Source organism: Poecilia reticulata, chromosome 12, assembly GCF_904066995.2.
Source record: "Poecilia reticulata chromosome 12, P_reticulata-male-v2, whole genome shotgun sequence".
Taxonomy (NCBI): domain Eukaryota; kingdom Metazoa; phylum Chordata; class Actinopteri; order Cyprinodontiformes; family Poeciliidae; genus Poecilia; species Poecilia reticulata.
Window position 1 is genome coordinate 20,902,963 of NC_088841.1, and position 23,283 is coordinate 20,926,245.

Sequence of the window (23,283 nt, forward strand, 5' to 3'; positions counted from 1 at the left end):
GGAAATCTAGTGACCAGAAAAGAAAATGCAAGAATATCTTCTCTTATAGAGTTACTAAATTTGTCATCCCCTAATCTTGAACTAACTGACAACCAGTAGTCAATTTTCATAAAGCAAATAGATTTTAGCAAACTGTGATCAACATAAAACACTGAAAAGAAAACAATGGATCACTATCAGTCATGAAGGAAGTTTTTTTTTAAACAAAAGATTGACATTAAAAAGTCATTGGCCATAGCTGTGTAAACAAAGCTGTAGAGACTAATGGCAAAAACAGATTTCCTACTCACAGGAAATATGATTTTGCCGCTTGTCTCCATGACCTTGTGCTTTCGGACAGTACTCATTGCTCATAACATGGGAAAAATATCTTGTTATAAGTAAAATAATCTGGAATAAGTACTTTTTTGTCAATATTAGTGAATTATTATTATTATTATTATTATTAGGAAGAAAAACCAAGCCTCTGTATTTTGCTAAAAAGTTACTTTTATGTTAGTTTTGTTTTACTTCTAGTATGTTAATATATTTGCACTAGAAACTAGACAACAAATACTTGGTAAAATTTTGTATTTTTGCAGTGACCTCTCCCTCAACCACAACAGACCGGTAGCTTTCACATCACTGCAGACGCCACACCAATCCACGGTTTAAGAGGTAAAAACTAGGTTCTTTGAATTACTATGTGGATCAGTTTTCCTCCATTGACTCACTGTGTACAGCAACAGGTTTTTCCTCAAGCTAATTGTAGGCGTGCCCCTACAGACGTGGCACTAACAGACAACATGGCCACATATCCAACATGAAGTTTCCTGAATAACTGCAGCAGGGAGACATCACCAGACACCCATTCTGCAGTTTGCCTCCAATGTTCACCAAGGCTCCTGATGGCTTACAAGCATGCATGGCGTCACTCCCAGGCAGTAGGTGGGTGTGGTCTTCACTGACTGGTTGAACATAAAAGCCTGAATGCTGACACACACACAAACACACATTCACTCAGAGAACACAGTAGCTGTTTCCCTCTTCCTCTGATCCATTTCCCACAGCTGAAGTGACATCTATAAGGTTGGTGGTGGACTTTTAACAGTTAGTAATTAATATTTAACTCTTTTTCTTCTGTTCTGTTGTATTTAATAGTTTCTTTCTTTATGTTTTGTTCCTATAAAATAGAGCTGAACTTTTCAGTATCTTGCTTGGGAACGTCTGTAACTGACAAGTTGTTGGAAAGCAAATATGTCTCTGCCATTGTCCTTCCTGATATGTCTGTCAGTCTTCAACCTGTGTTTGGCAACTGGGCCTGAAGAGGAACTCATTAAAGCCAGTAAGTAGAGATATGAATGCAATGTGTCCTGAATAGACATGTTTAATTATGTAACACAATATAGTGATTAAAATGTAAACATATCCAAACTACGTTTAGAGTTTGATGAGTTTCAACTGTTCAGCCATGAATATAAAATCATGGCCAACAGTCAGGAAACAAATCAAACAACATCAAAGTGTAACTTTGTGGTTTCTTCTTTCCTTTTTAAAAGAAGAACAAACTGTATTTGATAACAAAGAAGCTAGTTTTTTTCCATCGGCCTGTGAAACCACTTAGTGATCACAGAGAATCTAAGTAAATGGTAAGAAAGGTAACAAAATTGTCTATAAATTTGAACACAATAATCTGATTCTTCAAATTAGAACGGAGATATTGTTCTAAAACTGTGAGGCTTGCAGACTTCATGGTCAAATAAGTTGTGTGTTTGTGGATTTATTCCACAGCTGATGACTCCTAAATGCAATATTATTGAGTACAAGTCAGATGTTTTGCTTCAGCTACAAATCAGATGAATTCATCATTGTCAGAGTGTTATTTGGCAGAGGAAACATAAGTTTTAGATAAAAAAAGAAGATAGTGCTGCTACTTAGCAGGTCTTTAAATTGGATGTTAGAAGGATATTTTTTTGTAATCTAATACCTTATTGTGTCGTAATTCATTTGAGATTTTACTTTAATGAAATCATATATGTGGTGACATTAATTTGTGCAGTTAATGAAATTCAAATTAAAAATAAAGCTTGAAGAAAAGCCTTTTTTGCCTCTTTGTTCCAAAGTTCTGATCAGCAAAGAGGCTGGATAAAAAGTACAAAGTTGGGTGTGATCAACACCCAGTTCTTCACATTGCTATTAGACACGAGAAATTGTTTTGGACTGGATGGGGATGGAACATGCAAGAGCTGCTGGCTGGCAGTACAAACAAGACCTTCCATCTTTAAGAAGGTGGAAGTAACAAGAATTGTGTGAATTTGAAATAATCATGTCAACACCAGTTACAAGCATGACAGAGTTAACAACATGAATAAAGTGGTAAAGGAACTGGAAAAATACTCACAAGATCCAATCAAAACATTCCACTAGGAAGTTACAATTCTCCTGTAGCTCTGATGGTCTGTTGTCCTGCTGTAAGGTGACCGTTTTAAGTTTCCTATTTCATTGTGTAAAAGAGGATCTGTGATGTGAGATAAAACCACTGCAATGCTGGACAAAATGGGCAGAATGATGAGACTCTGTCTTGTCCTTTCTGGATCAATACCCAGTTCTTCACATTGCTATTAGACACGAGAATTTGTTTTGGACTGGATGGGGATGGAACATGCAAGAGCTGCTAACTGGTAGAACAAACAAGACCTTCCATCTTTAAGTAGACTCAATGGTTCTGTGATGTGAGATAAAACCACTGCACTGCTGGTCAAAATGGGCAGAATGATGAGACTCTTTCTTGCCCTTTCTTTAGCCCTACAAACTGATTCAAGCTCGACAGTTTTTGTCTCTATTCTGTGATCTTTGCTTACATTTTTACCGATATGTTGTATGTTACAGTGTATATACTTGTGTCTTACAGAAAAAGTGCATCTTTTAGGGGGTTGGTCTGAAAGAAGTCCTGAGTCAAAAGAGGTTCTGAAGGCGGCAGAACATGGTGTGGAGATGTACAACAAAGATTCTCAGGACAAGGAGTTGTTCAAGCTTGTCTCAGTTACCAGTGCTAAATCACAGGTTGGACTGATCTTTCTTGAAACAAATTAATGTCCCCAATCAAAACATATTTCTATTCACTGTTTTATCTGGTTCTTTCTACAGGTAACCAATATGATCAACTTTGAAATCATCGCAATCCTTGGAAGAACCAAATGTCTTAAGACGCAAAACCTTGACATTAAAAGCTGCGATTTGGACAAAGAGGTAAATCTTTTCACTCTCTGTTCTTCATGTAACCATTAAGAAAAGTTTCAATTTTCCTTCAACACTTATTGTCGTTTTCTCTTTCACAGCAAGTAAAGTGCCAGTTTTTTGTGACTTTGAACCCCCGCAACAACAAACATGAGCTGAACACAAAGACATGCAGCAAAGTTGCATAGAAGGTTTAATTCTTTTACACAGTGTCAAGAAAACCAAAGATCATCCCATTATTTCAATGCTGGAGATGTTAGGCTATCAGTAACAATACATTAAGTTACCTTTAAAATTAATTACACAAAGTAGCATTTAGATCAGTGTTTCTCAACCTTTTTTGGGCCAGCGCCCCCCTAGCCTTCATCCAGGTCCCTAGAACTGTAACTACATTAATCATCATAGCTCTTCTTCTCTTCAGTGTTTCTGTCGGTTTCTGGTGACGCAGCTCTGTGCTGCCTTCAGGAGAATGGGACATCAGAGTATCATCCATAAAACTTCATCCACATGGCAGAGCTACAGAGCGTATCGATGGGGAAAAGGCAGACTGACATAAACCTTTTTAAACAACGGAAACAATTTCGGTATTCTGATTATTGAAATTTAAAAGTGCTGTGTTGTTCGATCACACCCGTTTCATACCGGACCACTTACAGCACCGGTGTTAACGCTATAAAATGAACGCCCTCTATCATGGCATCAACTGTGGAGGGATTTCTTTATTTAAATACGTTCATTTTTCAGAGGGATACAAAGTGTATTGGGGTATCATGATTTTAGTAATTACATGTTTATAAGAGCGATTTTCTGTTGTCCTTCCATGGAGGCGGGCAACTTTCAAACGGAAATAAAACACTTTTTAATATAAGTTGCTGCTTTGACATGATCACAGAACTGCCAAAAGACAAGACAAAGTGAATCACAGCAACGTCATTAGCCGGTGTAACACCGGTGAAAGGGACAATACGGTGAAGCTAGCAGGAGCGGAGCTGCACCAACAAGCTACAAACACTGAATAGAAGAAGAGCTGCCATCGATACAGTTCCAGCCAAGCATGATTTATTGTTACACAAAACAGTTTTACCAAGTTGCTCAAAGTCTAAACTGGTATTGTTGTGCATATAAGGTGTAAATTTTACCTTTGACCAAACGCCCCCCAAAGACATCCCAGCGGCATCCATTTTTGTAAAAATGTTCGCCAGCGCCCCCTGCCGTCCTCTGAACGCCCCCTGGGGGGCGGTACCGCCCACGTTGAGAACCGCTAATCTAGACCCAAGAGTAAAATCAAACTTCAATAAAATCAGTGAGATTATGTATTTGTTTTGTCTCATGCAAGCTTTACTTTTAAATTGTATTTCCTTTTGTATTTAATCATTAGAAATCATAGTCAGGCAAAGAGACAGAGACAGAGACAGAGAGAGAGAGAGAGAGAGAGAGAGAGAGAGAGAGAGAGAGAGAGAGAGAGAGAGAGGTGCCAAGCAGTGAAACAGGAACAGCAGGCTCATGATAAAAGGAAGTAAGTTTCCAGCCTGAAGATATAAAGAAATAGTTTAGACTATTCCTTACTTCAACACAAGAAAGTTTTAAAGAATGAAGTCTAAACAAATTCAGTAACTGAATAAAACTCAGAGCAAAATACTTATATAATGTTTGTACTTGTAAGAATGAACTGGTTTCAAACAAGAAGAATAATGGATGATTCCTGTTTTCTTTTCAGAAGAGCACATATAATCACTGACATTATAATTATAATAAGAGTAACTAATAAGGCATGATTATCATAACATTATAAATGACTGCTAAATCAAAAGCTAAATAGGTTATAGATGTGATTTTGATAATGGACTTGAAATGATGTAAAATGTGTAACTGCAATCAAAGATCACTGATGTGTTGGAGGTAGATAGCAGGTGAAGGATCAGAGGAAAGAGGAACTAAAAGGAGAGCAGAGACGACCAACACCTCAGAGTTTGATGATTTGGAAACACATTGTTGCAACTCAAACTGTTAGAAGAAAAAACTGTGCAGGTAAAGAGTTTAGGGTGACATTTGAGCAACACCAGGATATGAACACAGACATCAGGTCATAATGTCTCTAAGACATTGATGGATATGAGATGATCTATCCAAGCAGACAGATAATAAAACAAGCTTAACAACAGTGCCAGCTAATGCAAGTGTATCTATAGGGTGAAGAAACTCTATAAAAGGTGAAAGCAAAAGAGGAACCTTTGGTTGGATCCTCCAGGCAGATTTTAGTCAAAATTGAGATGGACAAAGAACTCTGCAGCTGAAGAAGATCCAGGACTTGGTCTTGAGTTGGTCTCAACTTCCTTCAGTCTTAGTCTTGACTTCGTCTCGGATCCTAAATGTCTTGGTCTTGTCTCAGTCTCAATACACTCTGGTCTTGGTCTTGGTCTCAGATTAGGTGGTCTTGACTACAACACTGCTAAATATAATTCATATTGGCTACAAAGTTAGGGGAAATGTATCCTCACTGTTTCATAACAGGAGGCTGTCGGGGCAGGAAGTGTTAAAATTGTTTCTCTTTGTTGCTAAACAGCTCAGCTCAATGGATACTTTGCAGATTTCTATTTTAAAAGTTCTTGAAGACCATATCTGCTTTCTTTCCACTTTATCTTTCCACTGTTGCCATTTTGGAATAAATTGCTTAAACTCCCATCGTCACAGTGAAATTTGTTACTTGAATGTGATTAAACCTGTAAATGTTCCACAGATGTTAATACTTTTGAAAGGGTAAGATTAACTATGTGGACAGAAGGAAGTGCTGCAGTCTCTATGAAAATGTTAAGGCATTGTGGAGGTAAAAATACTTTTAGCAAATCCAAATCAGCAAATGTTTCATTATAAAAAAAACCACACAGATTTGTGACATTTTGTGCCTTACAGTCTTACATTGACAATGTTTTCCTCATTTCAACATTTACTTACTCTAGCTGTTTTACAGTTTGACTTTAAAGGCCCCCAAACCTGTGAAACACAAATACATAATACATCAAATAAATCATTTTATTTTATCCCACAGAGATGAGAAACTTTCTTTTTTTTTTTCCAAAACATTTTTATTAGTTTTATGTTTTCACAAGTAAAAACAATAGATCATACAGTGTACTGCTTATAACCTTACATCGGTGTGCAAAGAGAAACAAAAACAAGAAAAACGAAACAAAAAAAAAAAAAAACAAACAACAACAAAAAAACAAAAAACAAAAGGGGAAGCCATCGTACAATGTTACATTTATGTAATATCATGTATCCAATAGACATGTTTAAAGCCTGATAACATAAACATAGCTAGCCGGGAGGTAAGAAAAAGGAAAAGAAAAATGCCTAATGATACAAAGGGAGGGTGTCCTTTAGTTAAGACCTGGTGAAACCTTCCACTTCATAGGATTCTGACCTCTCATCACAAGTTGCGTCAACTCTTTAGGTAGATAGCTAAGCACAGGAGACCACATATCAAGGAAATGTTTTTCATTACCCTTAAGAACTGCACTAATCCTTTCATGAGGGAGGACCCTAAATATTTCTCTGTACCACTGTGTGACAGTTGGTGGCTTATCCTTAATCCAATTAATTAAAATGCATCTTCTACCCAGAAGCAATAATTTGTCACAAAGCTTGAAGTGTGATTGTGTCAGAGTGACTGATTTGAAGGGAGGCCAAGAAGAAACAGACCTGGATCACATCTGATCTTTACATGAAACACGTCACTCAGCTCTTTAGAAATTGCATCCCAGAATCTTTTAATCAGTTTGCATTGCCAGAAATAATGGTAGTATGTTCCAACCTCTCTTCCACATTTGGTACATAGGGGAGAAAGCTGCCGATCCATCTTATTCAGTATAAACGGTGTTATATGTAAGCGATGTAAAATTTTATACTGTGTCTCTCCGAGCGTATTACATATAAAAGTTGAATTAACTACATTAATGGCTTCTTGCCAGTCATCCTCAATGTATACTGTATCAAGGTCTTCCTCCCATTTCCGCGCAATGTCCCCAGCACCACCTGGGGTGAGAGAGTAAAGCACTGCATAGAAAGCAGAAATAAAATGCCTAAGTTTTTTCCGGTCAACAAGGAATTTCTCAATCTCATTGTGTGTGACCAAGCCAGAAGGGGAGAGCCCCAAAGAACCAATGAAATGGCGAATTTGAAGAAAACCAAAAAAGTCTTCTTTAGGAATACCAAATTTTAACTGTAATTGTTGAAATGTCATAAGTACATTCTCTGTAAACAGATCTCCGATCACTCTCACTCCTCTGCTATGCCACAGGTCAAAAATGTTGGGCTTAAGGCCTGGGATAAAGTCCTGGTTTCTTATGAGAGGTGTCAGGAGTGAGGAGCAGAGGCCACCTCCTGCGTGGTTCCAAATCCTCTGCCACACTCTAATTGTGTTGTAAATAATTGGATTATGTTTAATATCTCTTGATAACTTCTTCCTATCTCCAGTGGTGAGGCTCCACAAAGAAGCAGGCTGAGAAGCCCACGAATCAAGGCAAGAGTTTGAGTTAAGATGAGCCTGTAACCACTCCCACAGATAACGAGCATGGCAAGCCCAGTTGTAATAGCAGATGTTTGGCAAAGCCAAGCCACCTCTGTCAACAGGAAGCTGTAAAACCTTGATTTTCTGTCGAGGTCTCTTGCCATGCCAACTGAATCTGGAGAATGCTCTCTCTATATCCGTAGTGACTTTTTTGGATAGCCAAAGAGGTAACATTTGGAGGGGATATAAAAGCCGTGGAAAAATGTTCATTTTAATTAAACTTATACACCCCATAAATGATAAGGGAAGGTCATGCCACCTTTCTAAGTCCCTTCTTATTTTACTAACTATTGGAGAGAAATTAAGCTTCCATAGTTCTGACAGGTTAGGGGACACCTTAATTCCCAGGTAAGTGAAGCCATGTTGGGAACATCTCAGAGAACACCTAGAGGGTAGGTCCTGCACAGTAGCAATACCTAATGGCATTGCTTCTGATTTATCAAAATTGATTTTATACCCTGAAAAGGAACCAAACTCATAAATAGTGGATAAGATAGCTGGTATTGAGATGTCAGGTTTTGTTACAAATAACAGAATATCGTCTGCATATAACGCTATTTATGGATTTTACCATCAATCATCACACCATGCACATTTTGTTGTGACCTAATAACCACTGCTAGGGGCTCCAGTGCAAGAGCGAACAGAAGCGGGGATAGAGGACAACCCTGTCGAGTTCCCCTGTGTATTCTGAAAGATGGAGATTGAACACCATTAGTCATGACACAGGCTGATGGGGAACTGTAAAGTATCTTGATCCATTTCAGAAAATCACCCCCTATCCCGAATCTCTCCAAAACATTGAACAGGTACTTCCATTCAATCCTGTCAAATGCCTTTTCAGCATCTAAAGATACAGAAAAAGCTCTACAGTTCATTTGGCTTGCGTACTGAATTACATTAAGTAATCTCCTCATATTTATGAAGGAGAAGCGATTCTGTATGAATCCAGTCTGATCTGGGTTTATTAAGAAAATCAGCAGCTTCTCCAGTCTCGTTGCAAGTAATTTAGAGAGCAGCTTACTATCTACCCCGATAAGGCTAATAGGTCTATATGAGCCACAGATGTCTGGTGGTTTATCTTTTTTGAGGATGAGGTTGATGTTTGCCATCAACATGGCAAACATGTTGATGGCAAACATGTTTGCCATGTTTGAGTGCGGAAGTTGGTGGCAAACTTCCGCACTCAAACGAGTGCATAAACATGTCAGTAAGTGGTCCTACCACCAGGTGGCTTAATTTCTTATAGAATTCTGGACAGAAACCGTCGGGTCCGGGAGCTTTTCCACCCTTAAGGGAGGCGATGGCTTCTCTGACTTCTATCTGAGAGATTGGAGCACCTAAGAGTTCTTGTTGTTCATCTGTCAGGCGAGGTAGAGCCGCGCCACTTAAGAATTCCGTTATTTTAACATCGGATGAACTGCATTCAGATGAATAAAGTTTTTGATAGAATTCCCTCATAACCCTATTAATGTCTGTCGTTTTATGATGTCTGTCCTGGTTGTTGTCTTGTAGTGATGAAATTGTGTTTGCTTCCATTCTGCCTTTTGTTAGCCTTGCTAGTAGCCGACCCGGTTTGTTCCCTGACTGGTATAATATGTGTTTAGCAAAGAAAATGGTTGATTCTGCTTGTTTTGTTAGTAATTGATTTAAAGCTGAGCGAGCTGCTTCTAGTTTCTTAGACAGTGCTCTAGAGGGTGTATTTTTAAATTGCAACTCTGTTTGTTGTACTATTCTTTCTAAGTGTAATTGTTCTTTGATGGCAGCTTTTTTCTGAGCTGTGGTATATGAAATGACACATCCCCTAATAAAAGCTTTAGCTGTCTCCCAGAGTAACGAAGGGTTGATATCTGGGGTCTTATTAGTATCCATGAAGAAATTCCATTGCTCTGTAATGTAGTCAACAAAAGATGGGTAGCTCAGTAAAGAGGGATTCATCCTCCAGTGGCGAGAAGCAGGATCAGCATAAGGGGGGTTAATACATAAAATAACAGGAGAGTGATCAGAGATTGTACATGTTCTGATTGAACAGTTTCTAACTCGATCCAAAACCATTCTTGAAGATAAGAAGAAATCAATCCGAGAGAACGTTTGATGGGGTTGATAAAAAAAGTATAATCTCTCTCTCTAGGGTTAGTGACTCTCCAGGTGTCATACAGTTCTAAGTCTTGGCAAAACTCTTGTAATCTCAGACTTTTTCTTGAAGTTGTAGTAGACCTAGGAGGAGACTGGTCAACGTCTGGGTCGTGAATACAATTAAAATCCCCCCCCCACTACTATGTACGGTGTGTGTACTGAAGCAATGTCCGACAGCAGTTTTGGGAAGAAAGTGGCCTCATATATATTTGGGCCATATATGCAACCTATTAGGATGTGTTCTCCAGAAAGATAACCTGAGATAAGAACATATCGACCATCATTGTCGCTCATAGTTTTCTCCAAAGTAAAGGGAAGACTCCGGTGAATTAATATGGCAACTCCTCTACTCTTAGAGTTTGTGATGAGTAAAACACCTGGCCCACCCAATTCCTCCTCAGTTTAAGGTGCTCATTGTCAGTTAAGTGGGTTTCTGACAATAGTGCTATTTTTGTGTTTTCCTTTTTCAAGAATGTTAGGATCTTTTGTCTTTTTATCACATTATTTATTCCCTTAACATTAAGGGAGACTATTTTGAGATCACTCATAATAAAGTTGACGATAGTTTTATCATCTGTGAGAGAGTGTTACAATAACAGTATACCTCCATGAATTTATGAAAAGTAATTGAAAAAAACGGTAGTTTTCTGACATGAAAAACAGGTAACTTACGTTGTACGTTGGCATAAACAATAAGGAGAAGAANAAAAAACACATGAACGAAAAAACGGCCATCCCCAAACGATGGCCCCAACAACCCCCACCCGCCGCCCCCGTTTCCCCTGTGCGGTTCTAGACCGCCAACCGTAGCAACAAAATGAAAACCGGGGCACCTGAGCCCGAGAAGAGTCGCCGCCGAGAAAAGAAGATCAGACATCCTCCCTAAAGCTAAGCTCCCCCCACCCCATCCCGAGCCACAACAATTTAACGTGTTGGTGATAAATCCCAGCAACCAGCATGTTTCATAATAAATCTTGTCCATCCATGTGAGGCACAAGGTAAACAAAATCCGAGTTGTAGAACATCTGTCCAAGAATTAGCCACATACCTTAACAACAGAATTCTGCACCGAAGAGAAAAGGAAAGAAAAAGCAGAGCATCAGCCCCCAGGCAAGGGACCAACGCGTGTATTCAACCAAGCCATAGGATGGTCTCAGTTCATTTCGTCCAGGAAAGCAAGTGCATCCTTGGGTGATCGAAACGAACGGGTTTTCCCTTCGTGCGTAAAAGACAGGACAGCCGGATATCGCATGGAGAATCTCACCTCCTTCTTGATAAGAAGTTCACACACCCCGTTAAACGCACGGCGCATCTCCTTGACAGCAGCAGTCATATCCTGTCTGATGAAGACCGTTTGGCCTTCGTATGTGAGCGGAGCCTGCTTCCTTGCAGCTGTCAGGATCCTGGAAGTATCTCTGGAGTGATGTAGCTTAATAATCACAGCACGCGGCCGGTCAGGTCTCGGCGGTCCAAGACTCCGATGAGCCCGGTCGATCTTAATGACGCCCCGCTTAGTCTCCAAGCCGAGAAGAGTAGGGAGCCATCTCTCAAAAAATGAGACTGGTTGTCGACCTTCCGTGTCTTCTTTGAGGTTGTAGATCAGGATATTATCCCTACGGCTCCGTCCCTCCAAATCGGTACATTTCTCCGTCAGAGAGCGTACTTTCGACTCCAGCTCCTTCAGCCTAGGTCCCACCGTCGACATGTCGTCCTCCACTTCTGAGATGCGGTGCTCTGCTACCGTGATGCGTTCCGTATTGGCTTCTATTTTAGCAGAGATGTTACCCAAAGTGGTGGAAATCTCCTTAAACTTCATGTCAATCAGAGCCGAAATCTTCTCAGTAACAGATTGGGAAATATCTGCGGCTAGAGTGTCAGAGCCACTAGCTAGCACCTCGTGCTGCTGAGCTACCTGGGTAGCTTCTTTGCTAGTTAGCGTATTCTTCCTTGTTGGCTCTTCAGTTGGTTTATAAGCGGAAGATTTAGCTGTTTTAAGGTTGGGCATGGTGTCGGGTTGCTATAAAATAAGCCTACAACTTGTCAGTTTAGATAAGGATAGAAGAATAATCCAAATTGGCTCGAGAGGAGTGGGAGCCCAGCGACAAGCGTCCGCTCAGGATAACTGCATCACGTGACCCCGATGAGAAACTTTCTAAATTCCACACAGATCTTTCATGAGATTTTCATGGCACATAATCTTAATTTGTTCTCTGATAAATGCTAACCAATTCAGATATAAATTAGTGGAATGCAGTGTGTACATAAACTTACAGAAATAACAACTCAAAGGTTTTATTTGTCACTTTTTTAATTAAGTAAATAAACATTGGCATCAAAATTTATAACTGAATACTTTGCAGTATTTCTTTAAAAAAACTGAAGTTTATGGAAAATAACTATAAATATAGTTCTATCTGTAGGAACATCATATGTGTTTCTTTATGCTGTTTTTTCCCCTAATTCTTTTTCATAATCCAAATGTTACAAAAATGAAAATGTTTTCCGATGTTTTTAGTTCCTCAGAGATACTTTTTCGTCTTTTCTTCTGAGTTCAGAAGTGGTCAGACGCTGGTCTCTATGTGAGGGGACATCTTAAAGCTCAGCATATGGGACAGCAGTCTGTGCTGGTGTTGGTACCTGACACAAACACAAATCCACGAAAGTTATCAGTGAAAATCAAGAGAATCAAAAAACATGCAAGTTAAAATGATGTCTGGCTCCACCAAGAGGCCAACAAGTGTTACTGCATCTGTAAGCACATCTGTGACAGATGTACTGAAAATGTTAACGCAGTGTCGCTACAGCACTTGCAAACTTAAGTATTTTTCAACATATTATCCCATTGGCAACATAAAATCCTTTTTGTGAATAAAATCGCCCACTTACTTGTTGATGACCCTTTGAATCTCTCTGTTTTCCTCCTCTCTGAGTTTGAGCAGAAACTGATCCAAGATGGGTAGCTCCAAGTTCAGATACTGAGCAACCTGACCACAAGAAATGGAACTTGGTGATTTAAGAAAAATGTGACTGTCTTTCTAAACATAGCTTTAAAATTGAATAAAATACAAAATATTCTACAATAATTGATATACTTAGAGTTAAACAAGGTAAGGCAAATGTAGCTTTTGTTTCATCCACTTTGTCTATTTTTGGTAATATTCTCCTTGATTTTATTATGGATATTAATTATTACAGCTTTGCATTCATAGATGCTATATATTAACTTACCAAAACATAACTCCCATTAAAAGTTTTATTCTACTACAAAACCCAAAAATATTTTAGATGGTTTCCCAGCGTTTCATCAAGATTCCGCAACATGTCAATTCTTGATCTTTGAGCCAAACAACCCACACCCTGCAAATGTGTTCTCAACTTGCAAAAGGTACATTTGTGTCCCAAAGGTGGACTTTGATGAACTGATTTGCAAGATTTGCACTGCCAATAGATTGGAAAATGTCCATTACTTTGTCCTAGAGAGAAGTTAAGACAAATTTGTTTGCTCTTTAGAGTTAATACATTTATTTTTTGTCTAAAATTTCCGGTTCAGATTTCTTGGGTGCATCTAGGAAATCTATTGACCAGAAAAGAAAATGCAAGAATATCCTCTCTTATAGGGTTACTAAATTTTACATCCCCTAATCTTGAACTAACTGAAAACCAGTAGTCAATTTTCATAAAGCAAATAGATTTTAGCAAACTGTGATCAACATAAAACACTAAAAAGAAAACAATGGATCACTATCAGTCATGAAGTTTTTTTTTAACGAAAGATTGACATTAAAAAGTCATTGGCCATAGCTGTGTAAACAAAGTTGTAGAGACTAATGGCAAAAACAGATTTCCTACTTACAGGAAATGCGTTTTTGCCGCTTGTCTCCATGACCTTGTGCTTTAGGACAGTACTCATTGCTCATAACATGGGAAAAATATCTTGTTATAAATAAAATAATTTGGATTAAGTACTTTTTCGTCAATATTAGTGAATTATTATTATTAGGAAGAAAAAAACAAGCCTCTGCATCTTGCTAAAAAGTTACTTTTAAGTTAGTTTTTTTTTAGTTATAGTGTGCTAAGATATTTGCACTGCAAACTAGACCAAAAATACTTGGTAAAATTTCGTATTTTTGTGCAGTGAGCTCTCTCAACCAACAACAGATCGGTAGCTTTCACCAATCTGGTGTGGCAGACGCCACACCAATCCACCGTTTGAGAGCTAAAAACTAAGTTTTTTGAATTACTATGTGGATCAGTTTTCCTCCATTGACTCACTGTGTACAGCAACAGGTTTTTGCTCAACATTAAAGCTAATTGTAGGCGTGCCCCTACAGACGTGGCACTAACAGACAACATGCCCACATATCCAACATGAAGTTTCCTGAATAACTGCAGCTGGGAGACATCACCAGACACCCATTCTGCAGTTTGCCTCCAATGTTCACCAAGGCTCCTGATGGAGCCCTAACCCAAGCATGCATGGCGTCACTCCCAGGCAGTAGGTGGGTGTGGTCTTCACTGACTGGTTGAACATAAAAGCCTGAATGCTGACACACACACAAACACACATTCACTCAGAGAACACAGTAGCTGTTTCCCTCTTCCTCTGATCCATTTTCCTCCAGCTGAAGTGACATCTATAAGGTTGGTGGTGGACTTTTAACAGTTAGTAATCAATATTTAACTCTTTTTCTTCTGTTCTGTTGTATTTAATAGTTTCTTTTTTATGTTTTGTTCCTATAAAGTAGACCTGGACTTTTCAGTATCTTGAAAAGTTCTTGGGAACGTCTGTAGCTGACAAGTTGTTGGAAAGCAAATATGTCTCTGCCATTGTCCTTCCTGATCTGTCTGTCAGTCTTCAACCTGTGTTTGGCAACTGGGCCTGTGGAGAAAGTCATTGAAATCGGTAAGTAAAAATATGAATGCAATGTGTCCTGAATAGACATGTTTAATTATGTAACACAATATAGTGGTTAAAATGTAAACATATCCAAACTAAGTTTAGAGTTTGATGAGTTTCAACTGTTCAGCCATGAACATAAAATCATGGCCAACAGTCAGGAAACAAATCAAACAACATCAAAGTGTAACTTTGTGGTTTCATGTAAACATTCTGACACATCGTCAAATGTAAGAGCTAAAATATTGAATCATGTTTGTTTTGTTTTTTTCAAAAAGAAAAAACATATTAGATAACAAAGAAGCTAGTTTGTTTCCATCAGTCTGTGAAACCCCTTAGTGATCATAGAGAATCTAAGTAAATGGTATGAATTTAAACACAATAATCTGATTCTGCAAAATGAAAGGACATGTTGTTCTATAACTGTGTGGCTTGCAGACTTCATGGTCAAATAAGTTATGTGTTTGTGGAATTATTCCACAGCTGATGACTCCTCACTGCAGTATGGTCGGGTACTGTGAGTCAGAAGTTTTGCTTCAGCCAGATGAATTCATCGTTGTCAGAGTGTTGTGTATTTTGGCAGTGGAGACGTTAGTTTGGAAAAAAAAGAAAATAGTGCTGTTCAGTAGCAGGACTTTAAATTGGATGTAAAAAAGATTCCTTTTTTGTAGTCTAATACCTTACCATGTCTTAATTGATTTGGGATTTTACTTTAATGAAATCATATATGTGGTGACGTTAATTTGTGCAGTTACTGAAATTCAAATCCAAAATAAAGCTTGAAGAAAAGCCTTGTTTGCTTCTTTGTTCCAAAGTTCAGATCAGAACTTTGAAACAAAGAAGCTGAATAAAAAGTACAAAGTTGGGTGTGATCAACACCCAGTTCTTCACATTGCTATTAGACACGAGAAATTGTTTTGGACTGGATGGGGATGGAACATGCAAGAGCTGCTGGCTGGCAGTACAAACAAGACCTTCCATCTTTAAGAAGGTGGAAGTCACAAGAAATGTGTGACTTAGAAATACTGTATTTTCCGCACTATAAGGCACATAGAATAGACTGTTCAGTTTAGATTGCCAATTTATTCCATACTCTATTATTACACATCCACATTTGTAAAGAAATGGTCCCCGAGTACTTTATATAGTAGGCTGCCCCAGTCGTTGTTTCACTCACGGTTTTGGTGTTGTGATATTGTGCCCAACTGCTTTCTGGGTAACACAGACCAACCGACACGCTGCCGCCGCGGTCTCTGTCTCTCTTCCCCCCTGGCTTTATTAACAAACCAGTGTTCTGACAGTATTGGTCCATATATAAGACGCACCGTTATTATAAGGCGCACTGTGGGCTTTTGAGGAAATTGAAGGTTTTTAAGTGCACCTTATAGTGCGGAAAATACGGTAATCATGTCAACACCAGTTACAAGCATGACAGAGTTCACAACATGAATAAAATGGTAAAGTAACTGGAAAAATACTCACAGGATCCAATTAAAACACTCCACTAGGAAGTTACAATTCTCCTGTAGCTCTGATGGTTTGTTTGTGGTTGTTGTCCTGCTGTAAGGTGACCGTTTTAAGTTTCCTATTTCATTGTGTAAAAGGTTCTGTGATGTGAGATAAAACCACTGCACTGCTGGTCAAAATGGGCAGAATGATGAGACTCTGTCTTGCCCTTTCTTTTCTACAAACTGATTCAAGCTCGACAGTTTTTGTCTCTATTATGTGATTATTGTTTACATTTTTACCGATATGCTGTATGTTACAGTGTATATAATTGTGCCTTACAGAAAAAGTGCATCTTTTAGGGGGTTGGTCTGAAAGAAGTCCTGAGTCAAAAGATGTTCAGACGGCAGCTGAATATGCTCTGGAGATGTTCAACAAAAATCCAAGGAAGAAGAAGTTGTTCAAGCTGGTCTCAGTTACCAGTGCTAAATCCCAGGTTGGACTGATCTTTCTTAAAACAAATTAATGTACTCTATCAAAACATATTTCTATTCACTGTTTTATCTGGTTCTTTCTGCAGGTAACCAATATGATCAACTTTAAAATCGATGCAATCCTCGGAAAAACCAAATGTCTTAAGATGCAAAACCTTGACATTAAAAGCTGCGATTTAGACAGACGGGTAAATCTTTTCACCTTCTGTTCTTTATGAAACCATTAAGAAAAGTTTCAGTTTTCATTCAACACTTATTGACGTTTTCTCTTTCACAGCAAGTAAAGTGCCAGTTTTTTGTGACTGTCTTCCCCCACAACAACAAACATGAGCTGAACACAAAGACATGCAACAAAGTTGCACAGAAGGTTTAATTATTTTTCACAGTGTCAAGAAAACCAAAGATCATCTCATTATTTCTATGCTGGAGATTTTGGGTTATCAGTAACAATACATTAAGTTACCTTTAAAATTAATTACACAAAGTAGCATCTAGACCAAAGAGTAAAATTAAGCTTCAATAAAATCAGTGAGGTTGAGTCTGTTTTGTCTCATGCAAGTTTTACTTTTAAATTCCATTTCTTTTTTAATTTAATCATTAGAAATCATAGTCAGGCAGAGAGAGAGAGAGAGAGAGAGAGAGAGAGAGAGAGAGAGAGAGAGAGAGGTGCCAAGCCATTTAAAAGGAACAGCAGGCTTCATGATAAAATGAAGTAAGTTTCCAGTCAGCAGATTTTTAGAAATAGTTTAGACTATTCCTTATTTCAATAGAAGAAAGTTTTAAATAAGAAATTCTTATCAAATTGAGTAACTGAACAAGACCTAAAGCAAAATACTTATATTGATAATGTTTTTTCTTGTAAGAATGAACAACTGTAACTTTGGTTTCAAACAAGAAGAATAATGGATGATTCCTGTTTTCTTTTCAGAAGAACACATATAATCACTGACATTATAATTATAATAAGAGTAACTAATAAGGCATGATAATCATAACATTATAAATGACTGCTAAGTCAAAGCTAAATAGGTTATAGATGTGATTTTGATAATGAACTTGAAATGATGTAAAATGTGTAACTGCAATCAAAGATCACTGATGTGTTGGAGGTAGATAGCAGGTGAAAGATCAGAGGAAAGAGGAACTAAAAGGAGAGCAGAGACGACCAACACCTCAGAGTTTGATGATTTGGAAACACATTGTTGCAACTCAAACTGTTAGAAGAAAAAACTGTGCAGGTAAAGAGTTTAGGGTGACATTTGAGCAACACCAGGACATGAACACAGACATCAGGTCATAATGTCTCTAAGACATTGATGGATATGAGATCATCTATCCAAGCAGACAGACAATAAAACAAGTATAACAGCAGTGCCAGCTAATGCAAGTGTATCTATAGGGTGGAGAAACTCTATAAAAGGTGAAAGCAAAAGAGGAACCTTTGGTTGGATCCTCCAGGCAGATTTTAGCCAAAATTGAGATGGACAAAGAACTCTGCAGCTGAAGAAGATCCGGGGCCACAGAGAGCCGAAGACTGTCCTGTGCATGGGGACCAACCCATCAGTCCCACAATACGTTATTTCTGCTACTGCATTAAGCTGTACTGACACTCGCAAAATTGTCTAACTAATAAAATATTTAGCGTAAAGAAAAATCTAAAAGATGTTGTGGACATTCAATTAATGTGTCACCTCAAAGTTCTTTGTTGGTTGTAAAATATGTATGATGCCTGATTCTGGAGAGAAAAAGATTTCAAAGACTGCTTTAACCCCAAACTATATGTAAAACATCCGTGAGACTCACTGGAGTCACTAAAACCAACCTGGTTCAGTAACAAGGACAGGTTGTAACAAAGAGAAAGAGCGACCATTAACATGTGTGGTCTGTGAAACTAGATGGCTGCACGCGGCTCAGTCTGACTAACTCACAGGGGGAAGAATGGTGGGACACCTGGATGGAGGTCGTCAGGAACCAGGTGAGTCTTTCTCAACATTTCAGCAGCTAACTTCAGTTCTGGACAGGGCGATACCCAGCAGATTTAGGAAACTCAATTCACGCGTTAGATGGAGAGCTGGGAGCAGGTCTCACCCTCTCAGAAGGAAAAGTAGAGAAAGAAGGCGGTGGAGGGGGTGCACCAACAACAACAGTCTAAAATATTTGTATAGGTTCACAGTTGTGATTGGTTTTAAGAAACATTTAATGCACCCCCTAACATGTTGCACCTAATTCAATGGAAATAGGTGTAGATTATTTTTTTGGGAGAACAATCAAAAAGTCACACATTTAACTTTTATAACTGTTGGTAAAGGAGAATTAAATAAACACTGATCTAAGCTTTATCTGTTTTTTGTGACTTTTTTTGCACAATTGTAGTGTCTCTTTTAATACTACACTATGCCAGTGATGGTGCATTAATACTCTCCTACCAAATGTCACCATTAACAACAAAACATAGAAGTAAGGGATCGAGACTGGCAGCCTCTGAGAACATCAAGATCTGAAGTTTTTTAACATATTAAACAGCAACATCTGCTGTGTGTGATGTTATCTCAGAACTGATACAAATGTGATATGAAAATCACACAGGAATGAATGTGGTTTTAAAATGTTAATATGTGAAAAAGTTCAGGAGAACGTTCAAGGCAGTGTTCATCGTTCAAACCAATTTGAACCACCATTAAAAGGCCCCAGGCTTTTACATTTTGTACATTTCTATAATTATTACCCTAATTTCAAAACTTCAATTGGGCGCAACAAAATTAATATTGCAGACCAACAGTCTGTAAAAAATGTATGCATATTGATCTTCTTTTGCAGTTTCAAAGATCACAAACTAAAGGAAGCACAAGAAACAGGAAACCTGTGGTTTTAGTCATGGAGATTGTTTTCAGATGTTCATCACCTAAATCTGTTTCTCTGGATCTTTACCAGAACGTAAAGCCACACTGTATTTTCCATTTCTGACAGAAGAGTGAACTCCAGATTCCATGCTTAAATATCGAACTGGTTTTATGGTGACTAAACATAAGTCGTCTCGGTTACAACGTTAGGGGAAATTTATCCTCACTGCTTTATAACAGGAGGTTGTCGGGGCAGAAAGTTTTAAAATTGTTTTTCTTTGTTGCTAAACAGCTCAACTCAATGAATACTTTTCAGATTCCTATTTTAAAAGTTTTTGAAGACCATATCTGCTTTCTTTCCACTTTATCTTTCCACTGTTGCCACTTTGGAATAAATTGCTTAAACTCCCAAAGTCACACTGAAGTTTGTTACTGTAATGTGATTAAACCTGATACCAAGAGTTACAAAAGAAAAGTCAAATGCGGTTTTTGTTTAATCCACTTTGTCTATTTTTGGTAACATTCTCCTTGATTTTTATTTATTACAGTCTTGCATTTTTAGATGCTATTTGTTAACTTATCAGAACATATCTCCCATTAAGTTTTATTCTGCTTAATTTTGTCACAAAGGGTCACAAAACAAAAACAAAAAATATTTTAGCTGGTTTCCCAGCGTTTCATTAAGATACCGCAACATGTCAATTCTTGATGTTTGAGCCAAACAACCCACATCCTGCAAATGTGATCTCAACTACTTTTGCAAAAGGTAAATCTGTGCCCCAAAGGTGGACTTTGATGAACTGATTTGCAAGATTTGCACTGTCAGTAGATTGGAAAATGTCCACCACTTTATCCTAGAAGGACCTAGGACAAATTTGTTTGTTCTTTAGCGTTAATAAATTTATCTTTTGACTAAACAATTCCCATTTAGATTTTTTGGCAATGGCAAAGGCGGGTTTCCTCCTCACAGAAAACGCGTTTTTGCCGCTTGTCTCAACAACGTTGTGCTTTCGGACAGTACTCATTGTTTATAACATGGGGAAAATATCTTGTTATAAGTAAAATAATCTGCCAATGGAACAAGTACTTTTTCATCAATATTAATGCATTCTTATTATTAGGAAGGAAAAACAAGCCTCTGTATTTTGCTAAAAAGTTACTTTTAAGTTAGTTTTGTTTTACTTCTAGTGTGCTAAGATATTTGCACTAGAAACTAGACCAAAAATACTTGGTAAAATTTTGTATTTTTGCAGTGACCTCTCCCTCAACCACAACAGACCGGTAGCTTTCACATCACTGCAGACGCCACACCAATCCACCGTTTAAGAGGTAAAAACTAAGTTCTTTGAATTATGTGGATCAGTTATCCTGCATTGACTCACTGTGTACAGCAACAGGTTTTTGCTCAACAATAAAAAAACTAATTGTAGGCACACCTCCACAGACGTGGCACTAACAGACAACATGCCCACATATCCAAATGAAATGTAATAGTGTTTTTTTTTCCTATATAAATGCAGGCAATGTCACCATTATCACTATGGTGGCCCTTCATTGCTATTACAACATGGTATTGGAATCCCAGTGAGGGCCAATATTTTTATCTTAAAGGTCCAGATGTATCTATAATAAAAAAAATTTCTTATAGAACTTATTATGAATTTTATTGAAATATTAACATGTCAAACAAGTAGATTATAATTGTGCAGTGGAAGGAAAATGCTTATTGTTCTTTAAGAGCAATAATGACCAGTTATGTCAATCTATACAGATTACCAGATTTATGTCTACTTTTGTATTGGTCTTTTCTAATGTAGCAACATGTTGTTATCCTGGATGGAAGAACGCTCTATATTGGACTTTAAAGACTAATTCAACAAGTGCTTTCTTCACAGTACTCTTCCATAAAGGATACAATTACATTGTGTCCCTACAGCATGTCCTGGATTTTCTGATGGTTTTGTTCCTAGAGCCACATTCTGAGAAGACTTCTCAATTATTAGGAAGAAAATAAACAAGCCTCTGTATTTTGCTAAAAAGTTATTTATAAGTTAGTTTTGTTTTACTTCAAGTATGCTAATATATTTGCACTACAAACTAGACCAAAATTACTTTGTAAGATTTTGTATTTGTGCGGTGACCTCTCTCTCAACCACAACAGACCGGTAGCTTTCACATCACTGCAGACGCCACACCAATCCACCGTTTAAGAGGTAAAAACTAAGTTTTTTGAATTACTATGTGGATCAGTTTTCCTCCATTGACTCACTGTGTACAGCAATAGGTTTTTGCTCAACAATAAAAGCTAATTGTAGGCACACGCCCACAGACGTGGCACTAACAGACAACATGCCCACATATCCAACATGAAGTTTCCTGAATAACTGCAGCTGGGAGGCATCACCAGACACCCATTCTGCAGTTTGCCTCCAATGTTCACCAAGGCTCCTGATGGCTTACAAGCATGCATGGCGTCACTCCCAGGCAGTAGGTGGGTGTGGTCTTCACTGACTGGTTGAACATAAAAGCCTGATTGCTGACACACACACAAACACACATTCACTCAGAGAACACAGTAGCTGTTTCCCTCTTCCTCTGATCCATTTTCCTCCAGCTGAAGTGACATCTATAAGGTTGGTGGTGGACTTTTAACAGTTAGTAATCAATATTTAACTCTTTTTCTTCTGTTCTCTTGTATTTAATAGTTTCTTTTTTATATTTTGTTCCTATAACATAGACCTGGACTTTTTAGTATCTTGAAAAGTTCTTGGGAACGTCTGTAGCTGACAAGTTGTTGGAAAGCAAAATATGTCTCTGCCATTGTCCTTCCTGATATGTCTGTCAGTCTTCAACCTGTGTTTGGGAGAGCAGCCTGAGAAGAGATACCTTAAAGCCAGTAAGTAGAGATATGAATGCAATGTGTCCTGAATAGACATGTTTATTTATGTAACACAATATAGTGGTTAAAATGTAAACATATCCAAACTAAGTTTAGAGTTTGATGAGTTTCAACTGTTCAGCCATGAATATAAAATCATGGCCAACAGTCAGGAAACAAATCAAACAACATCAAAGTGTAACTTTGTGGTTTCTTCTTTCCTTTTTAAAAGAAGAACAAACTGTATTAGATAACAAAGAAGCTAGTTTGTTTCCATCAGCCTGTGAAACCACTTAGTGATCACAGAGAATCTAAGTAAATGGTAAGATAGGTAACAACATTGTCTTTAAATTTGAACACAATAATCTGATTCTTCAAATTAGAACGGAGATATTGTTCTAAAACTGTGAGGCTTGCAGACTTCATGGTCAAATAAGTTGTGTGTTTGTGGATTTATTCCACAGCTGATGACTCATAAATGCAATATCATTGAGTACAAGTCAGATGTTTTGCTTCAGCTACAAGTCAGATAGGAAAAAAAAAAGACTCGCCACTTTATTGTGCTAAATTGTATTTATAAAGGGCTTCTTTTTTGTAGTCTAATTCCTTACCATGTCTTATTTCCTTTGGGATTTTACCTTAATGGAATCATATGTGAGGTGTGCAGTTAATGAAATTTAAATCCAAAATAAAGCTTGAAGAAAAACCGTGTTTTCTTCTTTGTTACCAAGTTCTGATCAGTAAAGACAGGGGCCCAAAACTTTTCCCTTGTCTGGCTGTAGTCAGTTTCTAACAGAAAAAGTGTGACG

The 23,283-nt window shown here is 37.9% G+C and overlaps 1 protein-coding gene across 5 annotated transcripts; it reads left to right on the forward strand.

Annotated features, from left to right (window-relative positions):
• The first annotated feature begins 699 nt into the window (after window positions 1–699).
• On the forward strand, window positions 700–17,297 carry LOC103461188 (cystatin-C-like). Of its 5 annotated transcripts, none has more exons than XM_081613621.1 (5): window positions 700–1,068; window positions 14,662–14,822; window positions 16,607–16,758; window positions 16,843–16,944; window positions 17,034–17,297. In XM_081613621.1, the coding sequence occupies exons 2-5, from the start codon at window positions 14,735–14,737 to the stop codon at window positions 17,127–17,129; spliced, it is 438 nt and encodes a 145-aa protein (XP_081469747.1). In that variant the 5' UTR covers window positions 700–1,068; window positions 14,662–14,734; the 3' UTR covers window positions 17,130–17,297. The 5 variants fall into 5 exon arrangements, with proteins under 5 accessions (XP_081469747.1, XP_081469745.1, XP_081469748.1 ...); XM_081613619.1 differs by having other exon boundaries at window positions 14,665–14,822; XM_081613622.1 differs by lacking the exons at window positions 14,662–14,822; window positions 16,607–16,758; window positions 16,843–16,944; window positions 17,034–17,297 and adding exons at window positions 1,174–1,324; window positions 2,891–3,042; window positions 3,127–3,228; window positions 3,318–4,532 and having other exon boundaries at window positions 821–1,068.
• The last annotated feature ends 5,986 nt before the right edge of the window (window positions 17,298–23,283 follow it).